Source organism: Panthera uncia (assembly GCF_023721935.1).
Source record: "Panthera uncia isolate 11264 chromosome A3 unlocalized genomic scaffold, Puncia_PCG_1.0 HiC_scaffold_11, whole genome shotgun sequence".
Lineage (NCBI taxonomy): Eukaryota > Metazoa > Chordata > Mammalia > Carnivora > Felidae > Panthera > Panthera uncia.
In genome coordinates, this window is record NW_026057578.1 from 8,325,122 (window position 1) to 8,346,895 (window position 21,774).

General features: G+C 44.1%; 1 protein-coding gene across 1 annotated transcript in view; it reads left to right on the plus strand.

Moving 5' to 3' along the window:
• The window catches only part of BCAS1 (brain enriched myelin associated protein 1), an 85,737-nt gene that overhangs the window by 49,724 nt on the left and 14,239 nt on the right, over nucleotides 1–21,774 (plus strand). Inside the window, exons 7-9 of the mRNA XM_049650383.1 lie at nucleotides 5,880–5,921; nucleotides 13,638–13,811; nucleotides 21,640–21,705. Of these exons, the coding sequence (XP_049506340.1) occupies nucleotides 5,880–5,921; nucleotides 13,638–13,811; nucleotides 21,640–21,705 (282 nt within the window). The remainder of the gene's footprint in view (nucleotides 1–5,879; nucleotides 5,922–13,637; nucleotides 13,812–21,639; nucleotides 21,706–21,774) is intronic.

The following is a 21,774-nucleotide window of genomic DNA, read 5'->3' on the forward strand; positions in this document are numbered from 1 at the left end:
GAGCTATTCCTTGATCATCGTTGTTGAGCAAACCCCAGCTGCCACACATGTTCAGAACTCTTGCCTCTTTTAAATGTGGCCAAAGGATGAGCAAGAAGCCGTGGGTGAGACAGTGGAATATAATTCATAGAGCTGAAAGAGATCTAATTAGTAATTTCATCAAAACATCCACGCAAAACGTGCAAAACTTGGCACGCAATACAAGGCAGGTGATTAATACAGATGCCCCTGTGGTGTTCGTTGTATTCTTTGGTCCAGAATCCAGCTGGATTTCTGGAACTCTTCCCTGTTTGTTTTCTGTTGCACAGATATCTTTCTTCTGGGTCCTGCCCAAAACACAAACTCTAATACTTAATGAAAACTTTGGGTGATGTCATTTGGCATCCTGTTCTGGTCTCCTTCCTTCCCAACCGCCAATTACTTACTTTTAAAAAAGTTTTTATCACCAATACAAGGCAGGGAACAGTTCCCGAGTGAATCAGATGTGCAGTTTGGTGGCCAGGAAGATGACTTAGGCAACCCGTACTCAAACATTTTTATTTAAACAATTATACATATTTAAAGTGCATTAGAAAAACTGAGCCAGCACATTAAACTCAAGATTTAATATATATGTTGTTCAGGGTGAGACTATAGATGTTTAGCTTAAGAAGCAATCCTATTAAAAAGGAACTGTTACCTGATCATAAATTTGGATCCTTCAAGGAGCGACACTGAGACAGAATTGATGTGCAGTAGATTTATTGGAGGCAAGCGGCATGAAGGATAAAGGACAGGGGATAGGAGTAGGTAGAGAGAGACTTCACACCATAGTGAGGGTCTGACACAGGAGAAGAGAGACAGGGAAGGAAGGCGGAGAAGGTCAGAAAAGCCATGGACTCAGGGTGGCGCTGAGCCAACGGGAAATCCCAGAGCAGAGCTTGCCCACGAGGAGTCGTATGTTGAGCAAGAATGGCCCAGTACCCTGCCGTGCTCAGTCATTGCCTGGGAGCGTGGCCTCAACATTAACTCGGTAGCGGATGCTGAAGAGGTGTGGGTGGGAAGCTCTCCCAGCAGGGAAACGGCACACTCCGTGGCTGCCGCAGAAGGTACATGAAATGTGGCCAAGACCATGCAGGAGGCTGGCAAGTGACGGAAGTCTGAGGAACGCTGATTGGCGGCAGACAGATCTGACTCTGGGTCCAATGAGCCCGGATGAGCAGCCTCAGTTTCAAAATTTGTAAAATGCAAATAATAAGGGTACCTAGACGGAGAAATGAAGACTAGATAAAAAGAATGCCCACAAACCCCCTAACACCATGCCTAGCACAAAAGTGGCCGATGACAGGGGTCTGGGTGGCTCAGTCGGTTGAGCCTCTGACTCTCGATCTCAGCTCTGGTCACGATCTCATGGTTTGTGGGATCAAGCCCTGTGTCAGGCTGTGCACTGACAGCACAGAGCCTGCTTGGGATTCTCTCCCTCCCTCTCTCTCCGCTCTTCCCCTGCTCATGCACACGCCCTCTCTCTTTCAAAATAAATGAATAAACTTTCAAAAAAAGGTGGCCAATGAATTGTCCTTCTGACCTATGTCATTTATCTCCTGCGTGTTCAGGAGGGGACACACTTCATCTTTCTATACCCTCCGGTTTGGAGAAGCTGCTAAGCTACTGAGCTTCAAATATTTTATTTTTCCTTATCTTTGGGGTCTCTGAGGGATATATTAGTTCCTCTTTGAAATTCAAGCTATTTCCATTGAAGAAAAAACAGGACCAGTTGACATTCATCCCCCTAATGATCAGATTTCATATAGGTCAGTCTCATTGGTTTTTTTCCTTTTCCTCAATTATCTGGCTTTATTTCTTGAGTAGATTATAAAAATAATGAAGAGACACTAAAACCCAGTCACCGGTAAATCTTGTTTTTCTTTCTTCCACCTAATCAGGAAGACAGCTCTAGATGAAAGTAAAACACAGGCAAGATTCACTCATGCAAGAGTATTTTTAGCTTCTTTCTTTGTGCTGAGTTTTTTTGTGCTAAGTGCTGGGTGCTAAGGCATTGGAAAGATAGAGCGAACAGACTGGTCCCCTTGTGTAGCTGAAAATCTCATGGGGGGATGTATGTTTTAGTAGAAAACAAAATGAAGACCTCTGTTTTCTTTAAATTAGAAAACACTTGATTATAAAATCACTGTTGTAAAAATTTTTGGAAAAGAAACAAAGAGGAATGCTAGAGAATTTTGATATTTCCGCTAACCCAAGCTCTCTTTCTTCTCCTTGTAACTGAGAACCTTTTACACAAACTGACTTTGAAGTGTGTGCGTCCACAATATGAGCATCAGAAATAAAATTCTCCCCTAACACGCTATGGATATGAGATTATAAGTTATTTTGATTTATAGGCTTGATTGCGAAAGTCATTCTTATTATAAAACAAAAATAACAAAAATAACCTTTGAGAAAATTAATTTCAAATGATGTCGTGTTTGCCAAAAACTGTTTCGAATCCAGTGACTGGACTACCTATGCCCTTTATTGTTCTGGGGTCTTTGGGATACCATTTGTTCTGTGACCTCCCCAAAGTTACTCAGCCTCTTTGAGTTTCTTTTTCCTCATCTGTTGAAGGAAAGGGTTGATCTTGAAAGGAAATAGATGATCTTGAAAATTTCTTGTACGTGGCAAGTCTTGCACAACAGACAGAATCAGAAAGTTTGGACACATTGCTTGACCACCGAAAGCCTCTGTTTTCCTTTGTGTAAGTAGGGACGTGTTCATCTCACTGTGTTGTTGTGACAGTCCGATAACTGTACCCAGAGAGACCCTCGGACATAGTAAGGGCTCCACGAACAGTCTTATCATCTCTTCAGGTGTGAACAGTTGCTGGTGATGATCTAAACATCCATGTGTGGCGTTTGATGCCAACAAAAGGCACAAAACAAGACTAAGGCTCGTTTGTACTGCTGTCGAAACACCTAAAGTCCATTTGGGGGAACAAGGCACATACACATGCCTGCACTTGCAAGTGTGTGTGCACGTGCACCATTAGTAAATGCTGCATTTGAAATCTCTTCAAACGGGTATTTGAAGGTAGATGCAGGTATACAATCCGTGTCCACGGCGCAAGAAGACGTATCTGGGAAGGTCGATTCCTTTCTCCCCTCCTCCTGCATAGTGTAAAGGTAAAAATAAACACAGGACTTAGACCAAAATGAACACAGGGAAGAGTTCTTAGCCCGGAAAGCAGCTTTCCCTGCTTTCCTTTGGAGGAGAGGAACGATGGTGTGGGAAAAATAATGGGAGCCCTGAAGTCAAAGAGACACATCATCAAATCTCAGCTCTGACAGTTACTGGCCGTTTGAATGTGATGGGGTGACTTGAATCCCCCCTGCTCCACTTTCCTCAGCTCTGGGGACAGACCGTGGCATCTACCTTCTGTGGTTAGTGGGAGGACTGAGTTGGAGAACGAATGCAAAGTGACTGGCCCTGTTCCAAAACGATGATGTTGGAATCCGGTGTTAATGTGTGGGGTGCAGGTTACAAATGCTGTGGGTGTTTAGAAAAGGGAGCAGTCGGTGTAGGTCAGAACAGACTGAGAGGACTTTGAAAATCCTCTGGATCCTCTGAGTTATCTACTTCAAACACAGATGCCTGCATTTGATCCCAGAACCCACGGGAATCCTGGTTAAGAGAGTCTGGCATATGGCCGGACAATTATGGAAGCACTTGAAAGGCGGGCCGAAACGTCTAAGCTTGAGGAAAGGTCTTAGGGCCACTGTGAAACCAGTGAACTCAGAACAGCTGTCACATGATCAAAATGATGCTTCCAGAAGACCTGCTAGCCACGGGATGTCTGTTAGCTTAAGTGCTACCATGTGACAGGATTTTAAAGAAACATCCTTTCACGAATGTGCTCTTCAAAGGACGGGATCCTTTGCTGTGCGAGTTTATACTGATGAGTTCAGGAGCCGTTTAGGCCCTCGTTCTCAGCAATATAAATGCCCAAGCAGGATCCTTTAGTTTCAAAGTGGGTTTTGGTTGGGATGGTGAAGGAGGCTGGACAGTCCGTAGGCTCAGCAGATAGCAGCCAGATGCCCAGTTCATTGAAGGAGATGAGAAGTTTCTAGTTTGAGATTTGAATGGGAGTCCTGCGCTCCATGTGGCTCCCGATTAGCCCCACACCCTCTTGTGTTCTTCTCACCGGAGAGCTTGGGAACCCAACGAGCACCTCCCGGCCTGCAGAAATGGGACTTGTGCCCAAAGAGCCCCTCTCGTCTGCTTTGAAGTGAGCCGTTGCATCAGCAGCACCGTCCAGTTTTCGTTCTCGTCTTCCATCTATCACACCGGACCCCCTGGCCGTGGGAAAGAGCGAATTGCAATTCGGTGCTGCTGGTTGCTCTGCCCGTGGGCTTTCTGCTCGGCGCTAAACGTAAAGAGGAAAGGGGGACACTGCCTGAAGCCTCCAGTTGTCGTTGTGTGTTGAGCGCTGGTGCAGGTACCCCTTACACGTGAGATCCAGGCTCGGCTCACAGAACGGGTTCCGTAGAGCTACTGTTGATAAATGGCCCAAGCTGAACATCTCATCTAGAGAGAAAGCAAATCTGGCCGTGGAGAAGGAAGCTCACACAGCTACTACAAAGCGTGACTCAGACCCTTGACGTCTGAGGGTCTTGGAACTTGGCTCTTGGAACCACTTCGACCGCTCCCTAGCTGTACCACCTTGAACAAGTGTCTTCGCCTCCCTGTGGCTCCATTTCTGTCTACGTAAATGACGATCACCCTCCTGACCGCTTGGGGCCACTTCCAGTGCGATGGTGTGTACAAAGCCCCTGCACATACAAGGTAGATGCAGGTGTACGATCCGTGTCCACGGCACAGGGAGACGTATTTGGGAAGGTGGATTCCTTTCTCCCCCGCTCCTGCATAGTTTAAAGGTAAAAATAAACACAGGACTTAGAACAAAATGAACATAGGGAAGAGTTCTTAGCCTGGAATCCAGCTATGAACACCCTAAAATGATGGGCAAAATATTTGGTTCGTGTTTATTTTTCTGGAAAGAGAGTCCAGATCTGCCAAGCGGGTCTCAAAGCGATCTGCGAACATCACCCCACCACAACCCCTCCCTGCCAAATTTAAGAACAACTGCAAAGATCATCTCCAAAGTTGAAGCTTCGCAAACGGTCGTCATGTAATGGTGGCCTCGACCTTTGACAGCACTGGGGCAATCGCTCCCCTCCTTGAGGCAGTCCGCGTATGACAGAATTACTGTAGGGAGGAATAGTGTTTGAAGTTGGGTGTGTTAGACCCCAGCCTTCTGGGCCTCCAGAGAAGGGTTCTAGCCGGATTCAACTTTGGCATATGATGCCACCGGCCTATGTTGAGGGCTGAAGCAGCTACCGATGCTGGCCACTGCACTACGGTCAGGATAAGGCCAAAGACCCTGCTCGTTACCTCACCACCTATTTGCTCTATGTGTACCATGGGATGGATGTCTCTGGACTTAACTGCCAGAATTTTCCTGAACGGCTCATTTGTTTTTACCTGACAGCGACTGTGTCTTGTGTGATTTTCATCAACAAGCAGAAAATGTTAAGGCAGACGTGTCACTGACCCACAGCCGAGGCTGTGGTCTGTGTTTTCTGTAGCAACGCTTCTCCCCCACTCCATTCGTGTCCTGGCCGCGTCTGGGTATTTATTTTCCCTTCGTTGCATTTTCAAATACGTAACTATTTATCATCTTGCTGTACCGTGTGATCCCGTGTAAGTCTCTCTCAAGTTCTCTTTGGAACCAGGTGTGCGTAAGCAATTCAGTGTCCAAGAATGGCACCAGAGGGCTGTTGGCCCAAAGAACTCTCCATTTTTTGGTAACATTCTGACTCTTACTTTTGTTTTTATCTTCCCTTTAGTCAGTTAAAGAGGATTCAGTCCCCGCAGGTGCAGAGGAGAATGTAAGTTATGCATTAAATGGCAGAACCATTTCATTCTCATCTTCCGCATGCTGGACCATTGGGCATTTCAGCTCTGGGGTCCTGTGTTCTTGCATTGCCCCAAGTGTCTCCCATCTGCCGTAGACTCTTTCAGCCTTTCATGTGATTAGGGACCAGTGGGGATAACATTGGGTGAATATTTGCAATGCCTATGAAATCAGCACAAACGAAATCACAAAGTCAGAGCATGCGTTTTTATAATTTGTCGTCATCCAGGGGCTGAAAGAGTCTATCACACTTAAGACCATCCTTCCACTTCCTTAAGGGGCAGTGATGCTGCCCCCTACGCTTCTTCTATCTTGATCGCTCTCTGTTTCCATGGCAACCCAGATTCTCTACTAACTGTGGGCGGTACCCAGGACAGAGAGGTGCGTCAAGCATGAGAGCATCTTGCTGCACTTGATGCTAAGACTGTTGTTCTTGGGCGGGAGAACCGACTCCTTGGGTCTACATCTGGGAGACATAGGTTGGACCTCGCTGTCCAAACCCTCCAGACTGTGCGTTCACGTCTAAAGGGGATGGCTCCATAGAGGCACCGCAAAAATGCAGTTTTCCAAAAACATCTTCCAGGGAGATTAATCAGTTGTCCTCATGAGTCAGCAGCTTTCTGCTCTGAATGGAGTACAGTCTTGGAAAATTTTACAAGTGGGGATAAGCGAGTTCACAGCTCCTTAAGATAGAAACCGATCATTATCGTTTTGCCAAAGCAAAATATGTTTGGCTCTTTCTAGGTGTCTCTTGTTTGCTAGCCTTGGAGAGAGCTTGTGTTTTCATTTTTATTTAATTGCTGGCATTGAACTGATGTTGAAAATCCAAGTCTGTTCCAGAAATGTTGTCTGTGATGTGGGATGGAAATTAGAATGGTTGTTACAATTCTTGCTAGGAGAAAGGTCTTTCAAATCTGCTTTTTTGTTATTGTAATTGTTTTTCTTTCCCTCCCCCCTCCCTCTTCCTTCCTCCCTCCCTCCCTCCCTTCCTCCCTCCCCCCACCTCTCCTTTCTTCCTTCCTTCTTTTCGTCCTTCCTTCTCTTTCTTTCTTTCTTTCTTTCTTCCCCTTCTCTTATGAGTCAAACTTATGAGCTCAGCAAAGCCCAGATCTTTCATAATTCCAAAAAATTCTATGAATTTACCAGCTATTTTCTACGGAGCCAAAGCCTCTATTTCAGCAACCTGTGAGGAGGAACAGTGTGAGTCTTTTCCTCCATGAACTTAACATTTAAAAGCTGCAGGTTAACCCTGGGGCATCAGTTAGCATTGAGGTTCTGAGTTTTTTGGAGAGAAACTTCGTTTTGGATGTTGGTGTGCCATTACCTGTTTGAGGAACCCCACATCAATGCAGGGTTGACCTCTGACAAAGAGGAAGTATTTCCTTTTCTAATGTGAAATTCGGAACAGAAATATAAACGTAAACTAAAGTCAAATTACTGATGCCAAAAGAGAACAAAAAAGCTGCTGAAGGTATCAAAGAAAGCAAAATATTTTCTCAAGAAAATGAAGATGCACTATGAAAATGGCTTTAGGTTACTTAGCCCTCAAAAGAACATTTCTGTTTTTAAGCTCCAGCATTTCTTTGTCTGCCTGTTAGTTGGAGGGATGAGGCTAAAAGCAGTGGGTCTTGGGCCCTTTATCCCCAGACTCTGCCCCCTCTTGGACCTCAGTTTACTCATCTCTTAAATGCCCACAATGATATTACCCACCCCTTAGGGTTCTTGCAAGAATTAAGCAAACAATGCATTTAACGTGCATGTTTCAGTGCCCAAAACACAGAAAGCATTCAGTAATTCAGGGGTCTGCAAACAGCAGCTCACAAGCCAATTCCAGCCCATTGCCGTAGGGCCCACAAGCTAAAATTGGTTTTTACATTTGGAATTTTTTTTTAACGTTTCTTTATTATTGAGAGACAGAGAGAGACCGAACAAGAGCAGGGGAGGGGCAGAGAGAGAGGGAGACACAGAATCCGAAGCAGGGTCCAGGCTCCGAGCTGTCAGCACAGAGCCCGACGCGGGGCTCGAACTCACAAACCACGAGATCATGACCTGAGCCGAAGTTGGACGCTTAACCGACTGAGCCACCCAGGCGCCCTGGTTTTTACATTTTGAATCATTGAAATAACTGAAAGAATAATATTTGTGGGGGGGGGGGGTGGTGCATAAAAATTTCACCAACTTCACATTTTACTGTTTATGAATAAAGTTTTATTAGAATACAACCACACTCATTCATGTGCATATCACCTGTGGCTGCTTCCCCGCTTCAATGGCAGCGTAGAGTGAGTGCTCCCAGTGATCAGAGATTGTATTTCCTCGAGCAATTACACATCCCTAAGTGCCCACATCGAGTGAAGGCATGCATGAAATAATTAGTTTAATTTCCTCCTCCCAAATAAGAGAGATGGCATTAATCAAAACATCGTACAGTTAAAAACAGAACTATTAAGTGTGATTAACCATACTATGAGAGTCCTATCTAGCGACGTCTGGCTAGAATATGGTTGGTTCGTTTTTGTTTTGTTTTGCTTTTTTAAAAACCTGTGGAAGTTTAGCGCTTTTCCTAGAATGTGCTTCGGGTCCTATCAGAAATAAAATCTGCTACAGAGACTAAAGAATCATTCCTCTGTCATCTGAGAATATTTTGGCCCTTGCTTAATTCAATTAATGTGCTAGCTAATGGGGGAAAAAATCTTTCCCTCCCAATGACCTATACCATCAAGGAAATAGGTACTTCTGTTTTTTACCTCTCTTAGGAAGTAACCTCATGGTTGCAAGTGAAAGAAAACCCAACCCAATCTGGATTTGTTTTTGAAAAGGAATTTATTGGCACTCATCACTGGGAAGCAGAATTGGTTTTAAATAAGTCTTGATTCGGGGCTTTCCTGTGGCTCAGCCTTCCTGGCCTGCCTACATTTCCACCTTCCAATGTCACGTCGCCCAGTTCTGAGCAAAGGAGAGATTGGTCCGGTACAAACTCTGCCTGTCCTAGAATCTGTTCTCCTTCATGGACCTACACGGATTCACGTGCTCTATTAATCAGCTTTGGCCAGATTTTGGTGCAAAATCGAAGCCCCACACTGCAGTGGCTTTCAATAGCAAGGATTCTTGTTTTCCTCATTCAGGCTATGCGGCAGCTGTGGGTTCTCTGTGGCTGATCCATGTGGCTCCTTTCTGCTGAGATCTAGACTGAGAAAAACAGCCCCTTCAACAAGGATGTGCAATTGTAGTGACCAAGGGAAGACAGTGCCGGGGGTGAACCATGCAAGGGCTCTGAGACCTTCCGCTCAGTCCGGCTTTCCATCACATCTGCTCACGGTGCATTTGCCAAAGCACGTCACACAGCAATGGGCACAGATCTATAAGCACTGTACAGGAAGCCAGAGTGAAAAATTGGGAAAATAATACATTCTGCCACATGTTCCCATCCCTAAACTCATATGGCCAATGAGCTAGACCATGTGGATTGGCTTAGATCTGCTCAAGCAACTTCAACCCACTTATGCAGTCTTACAGTTAGGGTGTATTGTTCCCCCAAAGCAAAATGGGGGTTCCATGAAGAGAACGAAGGAGAATAGTTCCTGGGTTGAAAAAGAAAATCTTCGCCCAGTCTTGGTAATCAAATAATCGTGTTATAAATTAAATCAGACAGCATCTTAAAGAGATTCGAAAGTAACAACTGTTAATATCAATATTTTTGTATTATGGGTGAAGTTTAGGTGGAAGAAATCTGTTTTGCTGTAAATCAGTCTCCAGAACTCGCAGTTCTAGTGAAAACTGTATAATCCAAATGCCAAGAGTAACGATGGTGTAATCTTTGAGGCAAAAAGTGGAAACTTGCTGAAATGTGTGTTCTCTGTCTTAAATGCACTAGCCGTCTTCATGCAAAGTATAATATCCCCTAATGAAGTCAAGCCAATCCACGCGGAAGTATAGCACACATCTGATTTTCACCGCATCCGTCATGCCCCAAATTAAAATGTGCAGATGCAGTTATATGTTCTAAAGAAGGAGCGACTTCTTCCAAAGCCTTGGCTGGAAGGATATCGGAAAACTATCCGGACAAAAATCAAATTCTATGTCTGTATATGCAAATTAGCTCCTCACTCAGCTCAAATCCTTCTGGATTTCCACACTGGAAATCGGTGGATTTTCCTTGGCTGCTGAAAGCCAATTTCTTGGCCTGACTTCAAAGCTAATGGGACTCTCTAAAAGTATCGCCCACATCAGCCTTTTTTTTTTTTTCACCTACCGAAATAGTTATGTTTTGAAGAATGGACTCTGGCCTAGGATTTATGAGTTGATACCACTTACCATTTGTAAAGGCCCAGCAAGAAAACCATTGGCAATCGAAAGGTTGATTGATGAGGTTACCATACAGTCTGATTATTTTATTATGTAATTTTCCCTCCAGGCCCTTACATACAAAAAAAGGAACTTGCTGCTTCAGAGACAGAATAATTCTGAACCCAGATTCAATGAGTCAGACTCTGGTCATTACCGACCTCAGGGTTATTTCCCATTTCTCCACCCTTTTCCCCATGATCTCAGGCAAGGTTGGCAACTACCATACCCACAAAGTATTTGATCATTATTAGTCTAAAACAGTACTCCCATTTTTTTTTCAACAACAATTTGTCTAGGGGTAAGGATGTGACAACTTCTGGCCAGTGCAATGTATGCTAAGGTAGGGAATCAAAATACAGACGTTCGTTTGGAGGAAAGCTTTTGCTGGGAACTTCCTCCATTTTTTAAGACGTTGGGTTGAGGATGTCATGCCTGGAACTGTGGCAGCTACTTATATATCCATGAGGTAACAAATAAAAGAGTGAAAATCCAGCATGCCAAAGATGGGAGAACCAAAGGATAGAAGGAACCCATGTTTTTAAAGACATTGTGGAGCCATAGAACCAATCCTAGAACTTCCTACTTTCAAACTGGTTCTGTATCATTACTGGTTAAGCCATATTAGGTATTCGGTTACCGGTCCACAACTCCATCCCCATTGAAATGGCTACTTACCTGTGCTATGACTTTGGCCAAGCCGTTCAGTCATTCACATTCTTCATCTATAGGATAGGGACAATGTTATCTTACTCTGAGCTCTTTAATAATTCAATAACTATTCACTGGGGGAATATATTAAAAATACTCTGCACGATGTCAGGCATGGTAAGAGGTGGTTATTAATATCATCTCTAAAAAATGGGCATGTGCATGGCAGGTGATTCCACATTATTCAGGCCCATGAAATAAACAGCTCTCATAATAGCTCAAGTAACAGCCAGTGGCGTTAACTGAGTGCTTGTTATGTGTCAGGCACCGTTCTAAGAGCTTCACGTGCACTTCCTGGGTTTAATTTTGCAAACCACTTTCTGATGTGTATACTGTCCCCGTCGAAAAGATGGAAACCCCATCGTCTCGATGTCGGGATGTTGAGTAGGGACCTCTGTTTAGAGCCTCCGTAAGGGGTGAAGTCAAGACTTGGAGCCAGGAAGGCACTGCAGGCTGATCTCGTGATCACTAGGTCAGACCGCCTGCCTGTCAGGGTCACCCCGGGACCCTTGTGGCTGAAGGTTCTTTTTCAGAAATGCAACTGAACTGAACCAGGCCCAGATATGGAAACCCATGACCACGTCTGACCACCACTCCCAGTATGTCACCTGGCTTCAATCTCATCCTGGTTTCCCAAGATGGGCCTGGGTCAGGGCAAGGCAGCCCTGCAGCAGGAGAAGCCTCTTCCCAAACATTTGCTGTTTGGCTGTCCAGTGCTTTCATTCTTCCTATGTCTTAAGATGGGACAACTTGGCTTGTGTTCACCCCAGCCCCTGCAGCTCCTTGCTCTCTTATGGTCAATCCATGCCGATCTCCCCTGCTTTGCGTCCTTCAGACTTTCGAGCTGATGACTCCCCAGATCGATTGATGACTTCCCCATATCTTTGTCGACAGACGGAAGATGCTCGAAGTCATGCTGATGTGTTATGAAATGGAAGGCGGGGAGAGACGGCTGTGATTCAGTTGCTATATTTCAGGCTGGTTCCTCATGCTGATTGGTTAACGGGCACCTCCCTGCTTCGGTTGACAGTGCAGAAATTCAGGGTCTTTCTCAGTCTGGATCCCTGGGGTCACGGGCAAACCAATGGTATATTCTGGATGAACGGAAGGAAGATGATTTCTCCACAGGCATGCTGTGTTTCTAGAAATACCTAAGTTGCCTCCCCCCAACTCCCTGACAGCAAGAACAAGATTCCGAGGAAGGGACGGCGCCTGGCACCAGCAAAGACAAATGCACAGATAACTTTGGCTCTAGAGCAACTGTCTGTGAGGCAGGGGAAGGCAAGCGTGTTGTGCAAAGGGCTAGGCAGTAAATACTGCAGACTTTGCAGGCCACATGTGGTCTCTGTTGCCTACTTTTTCATCTTTTAAAAAAGCATTTTACAACCCCTTAAAAATGTAAAATCCATTTGTAGCTCGGGGCCGTACTAAAATAGTCTCTGGGCTGGATTTGGGAGTAGCTTGCCAGCCCCTGCCCGAGGAAACCAAAAAAGAAATTATGAAGCCCTCTCAGGGCCAATTAAATCTGTTGCAGGGATCAGTGCGAAAGCAGAAACTGTTCCAGATGTGACTGGGGCACAGCACAAATGGGGTGAGGCGATGCAAAAAACAGAATTTGGAATCAGAGTGCAGGTGAATGGGATCTTCCATCCAAACCCCGCGTTGCTGGCCATCCCTTGTCCCCCATGGACATCCAGGGGGCACTGAGTTCACTAGGTACCTCTCTGGGGGCCGTAAGGAACTTGGCCAATTTTCTTGCCAAGTTTGGTTTTCTTCTGAAAGTGTGAATTTCAGTAAAGAAACAATGGCAAATGACCGGCCCTGGGGTGGGGTGGGAAGTAAGTTTAGGAGGAAGCCCAGTCTGTTCAATCCAGTGTGGCTTTCATCCTATCCTTTCCGCAGAGACGACGAATTCTCCACAGTTGCAGGTAAATGTAGGGCACGTGATGGGAGATGTCACGGTCACCGTCTCTGAGGGTGGACCCTTAAGGAAACAATTCACTCCTGATTTTTACACAGGCTAGGTGTAAGTCACCTTGATGGCAGACCAAAGAGGCGGGCCTCCTGGAAGGGAGGGGCGTTGAGCATGTGATGGACGGCAGTCCCCAAGAGGGGCTTTCTGTCGAAGCCTTGAACCTCAGGCAGGAGGAATCTCGCTACTCCCAAGTCAGTGGATTTGGCATTTTTTTAGAAGTTGGCTGTTTGACAGCACATTATATGGCGGCACCTGGGTGGCTCAGTACGTTGAACATCTGACTCTTGATTTCGGCTCAGGCCATGATCTCATGGTTCATGAGATCGAGCCCGAGTCTGGCTCTGTGCTATCAGCAAGGAGGAGCCTGCTTGATTCTCTCTCTCCTTCTCTCTCTCTGTCCTTCCCCTGCTGGCATTCCCTCTCTCTCTTTCTCTCTCTCTCTCTCTCTCTCTCTCTCAAAATAAATAAATATAAAAGAAAAAGAAAGCCCACTATATGACATGAGCATTACTTCTGGAAGATGTGCCTGCGTAGAAATGATCGTTGGCTCAAACCTGTAGCTACTCTGTGAAGAAGGGGTGACCAGGACCCCACTTTCTAAAGCCTCTTTTGGGGAATGTCTTTTTATTCACTGTCTTATTACCTGGCAAAATAATCCAGGTGGTGTGTGAATCACCAGTAGAGGTTGTAAAGTCCGAGGAAGTAGAATCAGCCTTACGAACGGTGGATCTCAACGAGGAAGGAGATACCACACCTGAACCCACAGAAGTAAAACTCAAAAGAGACGACCCCAGACCACCAAGAACCTCCCTGATGGCGTTTCTCAGACAAATGGTAAGCCACCTGCTTCCAGCACAGGAAACCTGAAATACCCAGATCAGCTTCCGAGACCGAAGGACCCGCATCGTAGGTGGGGTGAGACACAACTGTGGGTGGCGTAGATGGGATATAAGTGGAATCTGAAAATTCCCTTTCATCCCTCTGACTCCATCACAGAGAAAGTCTCAGGTTATTGCTAATATTCCTTAATCTTTCCTTGACTCCTGCCAACTCCCTCTTTAACAAAGACAGAGCTGGCCTTGGGTCCTGAGCTGTGGTAGCCAATCGCACCTACCTGGAAGCCAGTATTGTTGTTCACTTTTAATTTAATTTATTTTTAAAGTTTCCTTCTGTGTATGGCAAATGATATTATTTTTCTCATTATGGTAATGACATGCTGTTTCCTTTGAAAATCCGTATATTTACATAAAGAACATAAGGCATTGTTTAGAGGACCAGGTAATAAATAGGCCAAGTTACATGTTGACGTTAGAAAAATTCTGAAAGTGACATGTGAGTCACACAAATGTGGACAAAGCCGATTTATAAATAGTTCCAGTTATAAAGTGGCAACATAATTTCTAATAGCGAGCACGTACAACTTGTTCCGTGCTTTTAGCTTGTATAAAATGGAAAGAATGTGGGCAGACGTGTTTTGGTGTCTATGAAGTGTCATGTACATGAAATAACTAAACATCCAAGAACTTAAATAATATAATGCAACAAAACCCAACTTGGTTGGAAGACAAAAAACAAAAACCCATGTAAAAGGTCATTGGTTTAATTCTTTTTTAATGAAAAACAAGAATTTCATTATAGTGTGCCGTTATTTTCAGGAGTCTTTGGGAGTTTAATCCTTTGAGAAAGCAACTCTCTGTTTTCACCGGCTCAGCCTGTTAAGAAATTCTTTCTGGTCCACAACACAACACAGCACAACACAGCACCACACAGCACAACACAAAACCCATGCCAATGGGAGCTGAGGCATATTAAGGAGAACCCTGCCGGAAATTGTTGACAGGATTCATTTTCTCTTATCAGTGGATTCTCAGAGGTAGGAAGTATACAGTAAGTAGCAATCAGCCTGTATGGCTGGGACTCCATGTACATTCCTCGTCATTTACTCTGCAATTTGGCACTAAAAATGGGGATCAAGATCTGAGATTTTTCAACCAATTTTTATGCTATGTCAGGAAAGAAAAGAACATTTGGCCTGTTTCTGGCAACCCATCTACATTACAAATGGGATCCCCAAATAGCTCATCATAACATTGAGAGCGATCCAATTTTCCCATTTCTGGATGGAGTTGAGAGATACCCTCCCCCGCCTCCCTGATAGCAAAGAGCATGATTTTCTCTTCCAAATAACCAACCTGAGACTTCTTTACTTAAAAGACAAGAAAATGCAAGAGATTCCAAATAAGGCATGAAAGACATCTAAACCACTCACTACATCCGTTCGAAACAAATCCTTAAATTCTAATGAGGTCTCACATTACTTAAATTCATCCTCCAGAGCTATCCTTTAGAGGTTTCTCGGGGATATTTTCTAGCAATACAACCTGGGTACCTCTGAACTGTTAGGGGAACAAACTGGAAACAAAAGAGTCCTTTCTAATTAATTCTCCCTAGGACAGGGATAGGAGTAGAGGAAGACACATTTTTCCCCAGCAACCCTCAGTGGATTCATAGCATCAGGTCTTATAACGTCCATTGTTCTTAGTATCTACCGTGCATAGAAAGAGTTATGTCTGGAAGCCTGAACATTCTTCCCTTCTATTAATGTTTGAACTCCAAACCTTCCATGATTTGGGGGATTCTTCCTAAAAATTCCAGATATCCTAATGATTTTTGTCTTGCAGTCTGCTTTGTTTTCCTTATAACAATATATTATCATTGTGAATAATTCAAATACACAGAAGACATGGCTTTCCAGCTCACCACATCCCCGTCACTTCCTCTTGTCACACCCAGCCCAGCTCTCTCATTTATGTCACTGTCCCTGTCCCTGGGGGTATTTGGGGTTGCATCCCCAATGTAAAGCCACCTCGTTCTTTACAGCAACTTCACTGAATCCCATCGTCTAGATTTCTCGTACTCAGATTAACCATTGCTCTCTTGATGGACATTTGATTTGTTTCCCACTTGTGGGACTTCATTTATGTATTTATTCAGCAAATAATTGTTGAGTACCCCCTACATTCTAGACACCGGGATACAACAGTGACCATAAATAGATGTGGCCCCTGTCCTCATAGAGAATAAGGCCTAATAAGGAAAATGGGTGTTTATTTTAATCCTAGGCCATACGCACTGAGCACACACCGTGTGTCTCACACACATGATCTAGGTGCTTTGCGGACCTGCATGAACATCCTTGTACACTTACCTTTATGCCTCTGTGTTATTATCCCCACAGCATGCAATCTTGGCTGTTGGCTTCAGCAATCGTTTTCAGGAAACACTTTTAGCTAACGTTTCATGACTTCCAAACTAATCTGAAGTGCGGATTTATGCAGTAAATCCAAACCAAACCCTGCTGTAAGGACTTGAAAATAGAGACAACATCCGACTCATCACTGAGCTCTTTATTTTTTATTTTTTGAGCCAAATAAGTGAATGTGTCAAACTGATTTGCTGCCCCATGGCAATGTGACTCATGGTTGCATATTTCTTTTAAACTAAGCGCATTGCCCAGTTCACTTCTAAGAGATGTTTTTCTTTCCGGAAATTAACCTCTCGTAAAAATAGAAATGAAGAGAATATCATTTTTCAAATAAGTATACTTCAGGGAAAATAAACAGAGTCACATAAAGTCCTTGCACTGCATTTGACACACGTAGATATATGCCACTTCACAAAAATCCAATGGGCTCCTACAGATTTTCAAAATACTTGCAAGAAATAGCTAAGACATCTGTCGTGCCCTACATAGGACAAGATCCTTATATGTATTAATTCAACTGTATGTCAAGAGATTGGGTATTTGAAGTGACAATGTATTTTTATAAAGTGAGTGGGTGGAGAATTATATTCATGCGCCCGCAAACCTCATAGGCAGATGAAACCATAAAGGTGGTGGATAGAAATACAGAGATAGAGATTTATAATTTGTCAATATTAATAACACCCTGTCCTGGAAAAGTGCTTTTCCTCCTCCAAACCATTATCACACGCTGTTTCATTTAATCCTCCTCCTGTCTCTTTCTTTAGACCATTAGTTTTGTAAGAAGTCTTTGTATTAAGACTATGAGCCTTAATATTGGGCAAATGTAAGACTGAAGGGGGAGACAGCCATGCAATAATGGTCTTTTGTGGCTTACATTCAATCTATAAATCTAGTAAAGCCTGTTGAAATGTACCCTCTGGAGGAAAAAGGGGATGGTTTGTGATGGTAATTGTAAAACAAAACAAAAACAAAAACAAAAACCAAAAACAGCAGTCTCCTAGCTAAAGTTCTTGATCTCAGATTCTTCCCTGAGTATTGAACTATGAACACGGAGTTTCTCTTCAAGAAAAGGTTTCTGAAAGTAGCATTTGTGTGGGCAATTCCTGTCTCCACAGCAGCTGGCATTCCTTCCTACCCTTAAAGGGGATTCTGTGGCCATTGGGCACTCTCAGTTAATAATAATAATTAATAAGAATGGCTGCTGTTTATGTATCACGTGCAGGCAGCATGGCCGGCACTATGCTAGCACATTGCTTGCGTTATCTCATTCATTAATGTAAAAACTCTGTGCAACACATTCCTGCCCCTCTGTGCTCAGAAGGGCGTGAGGACTCAGAGTGTGATCTGGTCAGGGTCACAGAGCCGGTAAATGGCAGAGCCAGAATTCAAACTCAGGTTTTTGTTCATTCTAAAGCTTACTCTTATACTCATGTTATGGCGGCTTCCTGTGCTCCTGGAAAGTGATTTTCTGTGAGAGTAAAAGGAGGTAGAACAACCATCACCCCGTTTTTGTGATTCTCCTAGTAGTGTTTCCTGGGGAAACATCTTTCTGTGCTGGGCTTATCTGAAATTACAACAAGGCAAGAGAGGGGAGAATTAATACATGATTTGCATAAAGCTCGGATGTACGTTTTCTGAATATATTTGTCATTAGAATGAGAATTTACCTTGGCCATGTAATTTTGTCTGATTGTCCAATTCCGTTTCAAGTGAGCATCTTGATAAAACACAAAGGTTGGGACGCATAGCCTTTGTTGATTCTGGATATTTCTAGCCGGTGTAGTTCCTTAGATTTGTTCCAATGAGGCAGAGCTAGTAAACAGTCTTGCTGATAGACTCACACTAAATTAAAATATCTGCCCAATTCTTTTTTTTTAATGTTTATTTGTTTTTTGTTTTTTTTTTTGAGAGAGAGAGAGAGAGAGAGAGAGAGATTGCGAGAGAGAGAGATCAATCATGAATGGGGGAGGGGCAGAGAGAGAGAGGAAGACAGAGAAGCCCAAGCTCCATACTGTCAGTGAAAAGCCGATGCGGGGCTCGAACTCATGAATGGTGAGATCATGACCTGAACTGAAGTCAAGAGTCAGACGCTTAATCAACTAAGCCACTCAGGCGCCCCATCTTCCCAATTCTTTTAAATCTCAACTTCAGTAGGATTAGAGATCCATCAAAATACACTTGTGTTCCTTTCAAAAAAAATGTGAAGTGACCACCAAACATTTCCACTAGAATTTTGACTAAGTAATATATGTTGGAGATGCCTCAAATGTTCCTTAGAGTATCAAGCTATAGGAATGTGTGACACGGTGAAAGAAATAAAAATGACTTTATTACTATGCAAAGCTTGGATGTCACAACCAGATTCCATCTCAACACCGCAGGCTGGATGCCCTAAGGTGCTGTACTTTGGCTCTCATGAATAAAAATAAAGCTCTGGAAGAAAGTTGCTCGGTACTGAACTAGAAAATATCTGAAATTACTTGGTGGTCTTCAAACTGTTCTTTAAAGTATTAGATAGATAGTCCCTGAAAAAATGTGGGGTTCCTTTCAACAGTAGCTCTATTTTTGACAGCTGGAGAAAATGAGCGTCTGTGGTTATGGTCTTTGGACTACAAAGCCCAAAGTGAACTATTTGAATTGGTCTCTGAAAGAGGACTCAGCAAAGAGGAAAGAAGAGGGATAGAAAGAAAATGAAGGAAGGGAAGGAGGGAGGAAGGAAATTGTTCTTAACTGCTGTTATTGAAAGTACCTCAAATGGACCGAATAAGACCCTTAGTCTAAACTCACCATACGGTCACCTTTGATTAATACAGCTTTATCTGCCTCAAAATGAGAGAAAACAGAAAAACCATAGAAAAGCTTGAGGTATTCCCTTCTTTTTTTTTTTTTTTAAGAAACTGAACTTCTTTGCCATGATCTCCCTGGCAGCCTAAGGGGCTGTTTTCAGGACGCTTGCCTAGACCCACCGCTGCCAAGAAAGCTTCCTGATTCAATCCAATTTCTCCTCCAAAGGTTAGCAAGGAAAGGGATGGAAAGAAAACAGATCAAAACCTTAAGCTGGCAGGGGACCTACCAGATACCAAATTGAAGCCACTGAAGAGAAGTTACGAGTCTCTCTCAGGGAGGAAAGGTGGCACCAGGGCTGTGCCTCCCAGTGTCCATTCAGGTTTAGCTTAAAAAGCCACTTTGTGTGTTTGGCTGCCTGTTTTTGCCATTCAGAATTACCTGACCAACTAATGAATTTGTGACTCCATATTTCAAAGGATGCCAGGGAACGTGTTTGGGCAGGAAGGGCTCCTAATGACGGCCTGAATTCTGGAGGCAAAGGAAATCCCAAAGCGGTAAAACCTTTGGAGGGGGCGAGGAGGCTGACTGAACTGTTTATAGGGAGAGAAACTGTAAGCAAGAGACTCCATTTCTTTTTCTACATGTTCTCAAGCAAAACTGGCCCTTGTAGAGCAATGGAAAAGACTCAAGAGGAAGAAAAAAAACCCACTTTCCATCTACAAGGATCTAAAGTTTATGTAGAGGACAAACAGATCTTTCTTTGCCTTTGGGTTGAACACCTTGGTGAAGCCCATGAGGTAATGTCCCTAAGAAAAGTATCTGGAACTTCCAGATCCCAGGGGTTCAGGCTGAAGAAAGATCGCTCCCATTCCTAACCAATTAAAAAGCTTGCATCAAGGTTCTATGCTATGCCAAGCTCTGTAAAGGTTGTTTCTGAGGTAGGAAAGGACCTGGAAATTCCCATTCTGTGTGAAACCACTGACGGTCCTAGTGGGACTACTGAATCAGAGCAGTACCAAGTAATATTTAAAGATGAGCATGATTGACCTCTGAGAGTGGGCACGTCCCACAAACCTCCCTATTGGAGATTCGTCAACCCGCATCTTATCCAAGCTCCTGCCATTTTTCTAAATTGGGGAGCTTCATAGTGGACGCTCGATACATATGGGCTCATTGAATGGTATCTCCTGCCTTATAGGGGAGGCAGTTAAGAGGGTGGAATAGAGTGATTGCCCGGAGTCACATCCTGACTCCCTAACATGCTAGTTCCATGACCCATGCTAGTTTCTCTGAGCTTCCATTTTCTTGACTATAAAACGAGGAAAAGAACACTATTCCTCTGTCTTGAGGCTCTGCATGATGAATAAATGAACCAGTGTGGGTTACTGCTTCACTGGAGCGCCTAACCCTTAGTAAGCACTCCAGGAAAAGTTAGCTTTCATAAATAACAATTTTTATTATCTTTACTAATAGGACTACCGTACCCCAGATGACAGAGGCATATAATATTAATCGATCAAAAAATTATTTGAGTGCCTTTGATGTTGTTAACTGTTCTCTGATGCAGGTGTTATGGATCCTTGCCATCTGCTGGCAGAACAGCTAAGATAGTTAACAGTGGGATCTGAAGTCTTCCTGTTTGCCCCCATTGCTTAACCTGTTTCCTACACCCCCTCCCTCCAGCAGGGGAGGAGGAGATGATTAGCGATGACTTAGTGGTTTAATGTGGGAATGAAACCTGAGTCAAAATTGTTGATAAGAGCGGAGCAGTTCATTACCGGATTTCTTAGGTGCTTTATCGGGCATCGGGCATCGGGCACAGAGCATCACCGAGTCCATAGTTGAACCTGCAGTCCCCAGTATTGGTCGGCGTTTGTCTATACCAGTTAGCTGAAAGCAGTGATGCTCACACTGAGACGTGTCTCACCTGAAGGGCTTGTCAAGTACAGGTGGCTCTGCCCCAGCCCTGAGAGTTTCTGACTCTGTAGATCTGGAGTGGTTCTCAAGAATTGGTACGTCTAACAAACTCCCAAGTGATGCTGAAAGCTGTGGTCCCAGGAACGTGCTTTTAGAGCCTTTCGCCGAGAGTCAGTTTTAAGGAGCCAAACCTATGAATTCAGCCTGTCCAGCTCTGTCACTGATGCCACAGGCCACAGGGGTCACTAAAATGGAAAAGAGGGTGTTCCACATGCCCCATGTCTCTGCTAGAGGAAAAAACACAAGGAAACATCACCACCTATGTGTTACCAAGAAAAGCCTACCAATGGTTTAATTGTTCATTCATTCAATACATTCAGCCATCTCCTGGTTCCAACATTAGCACGCTGATCATCATTTATTTATCCCAGAATTCCCTAACCCCAGGGTTTAAGACTTACGTTGTTGTTGTGATTTGGGGAAGCCAACACTCGACTGTAATCGGACTCTGGTTGGAAGCCACATGGAAATCACGCATCTCAGTTGGTCTAGTTGGTCTTCCAACTGCAGAAGTTGACGCTGCATCTCAATCATGAATGACCGAGGTCAGCCATTCCAGAACTCCCCTTGCCTTGTCCATGTTGCTGTGCTTGTAGTAGCTGAAAGGCCGTTGTCTGTTTGTTATTTTAGTCAGTGAAAGGGGATGAAGGGATCACCCACTCAGAAGAAATAAATGGGAAAGACTCCAGCTGTCAAGTAAGTGACCTGTCAACTCTGTTCGGTGGTGGGGTTAGCCTGCATGCTCTTACTTCTTTCTAGCCTAGT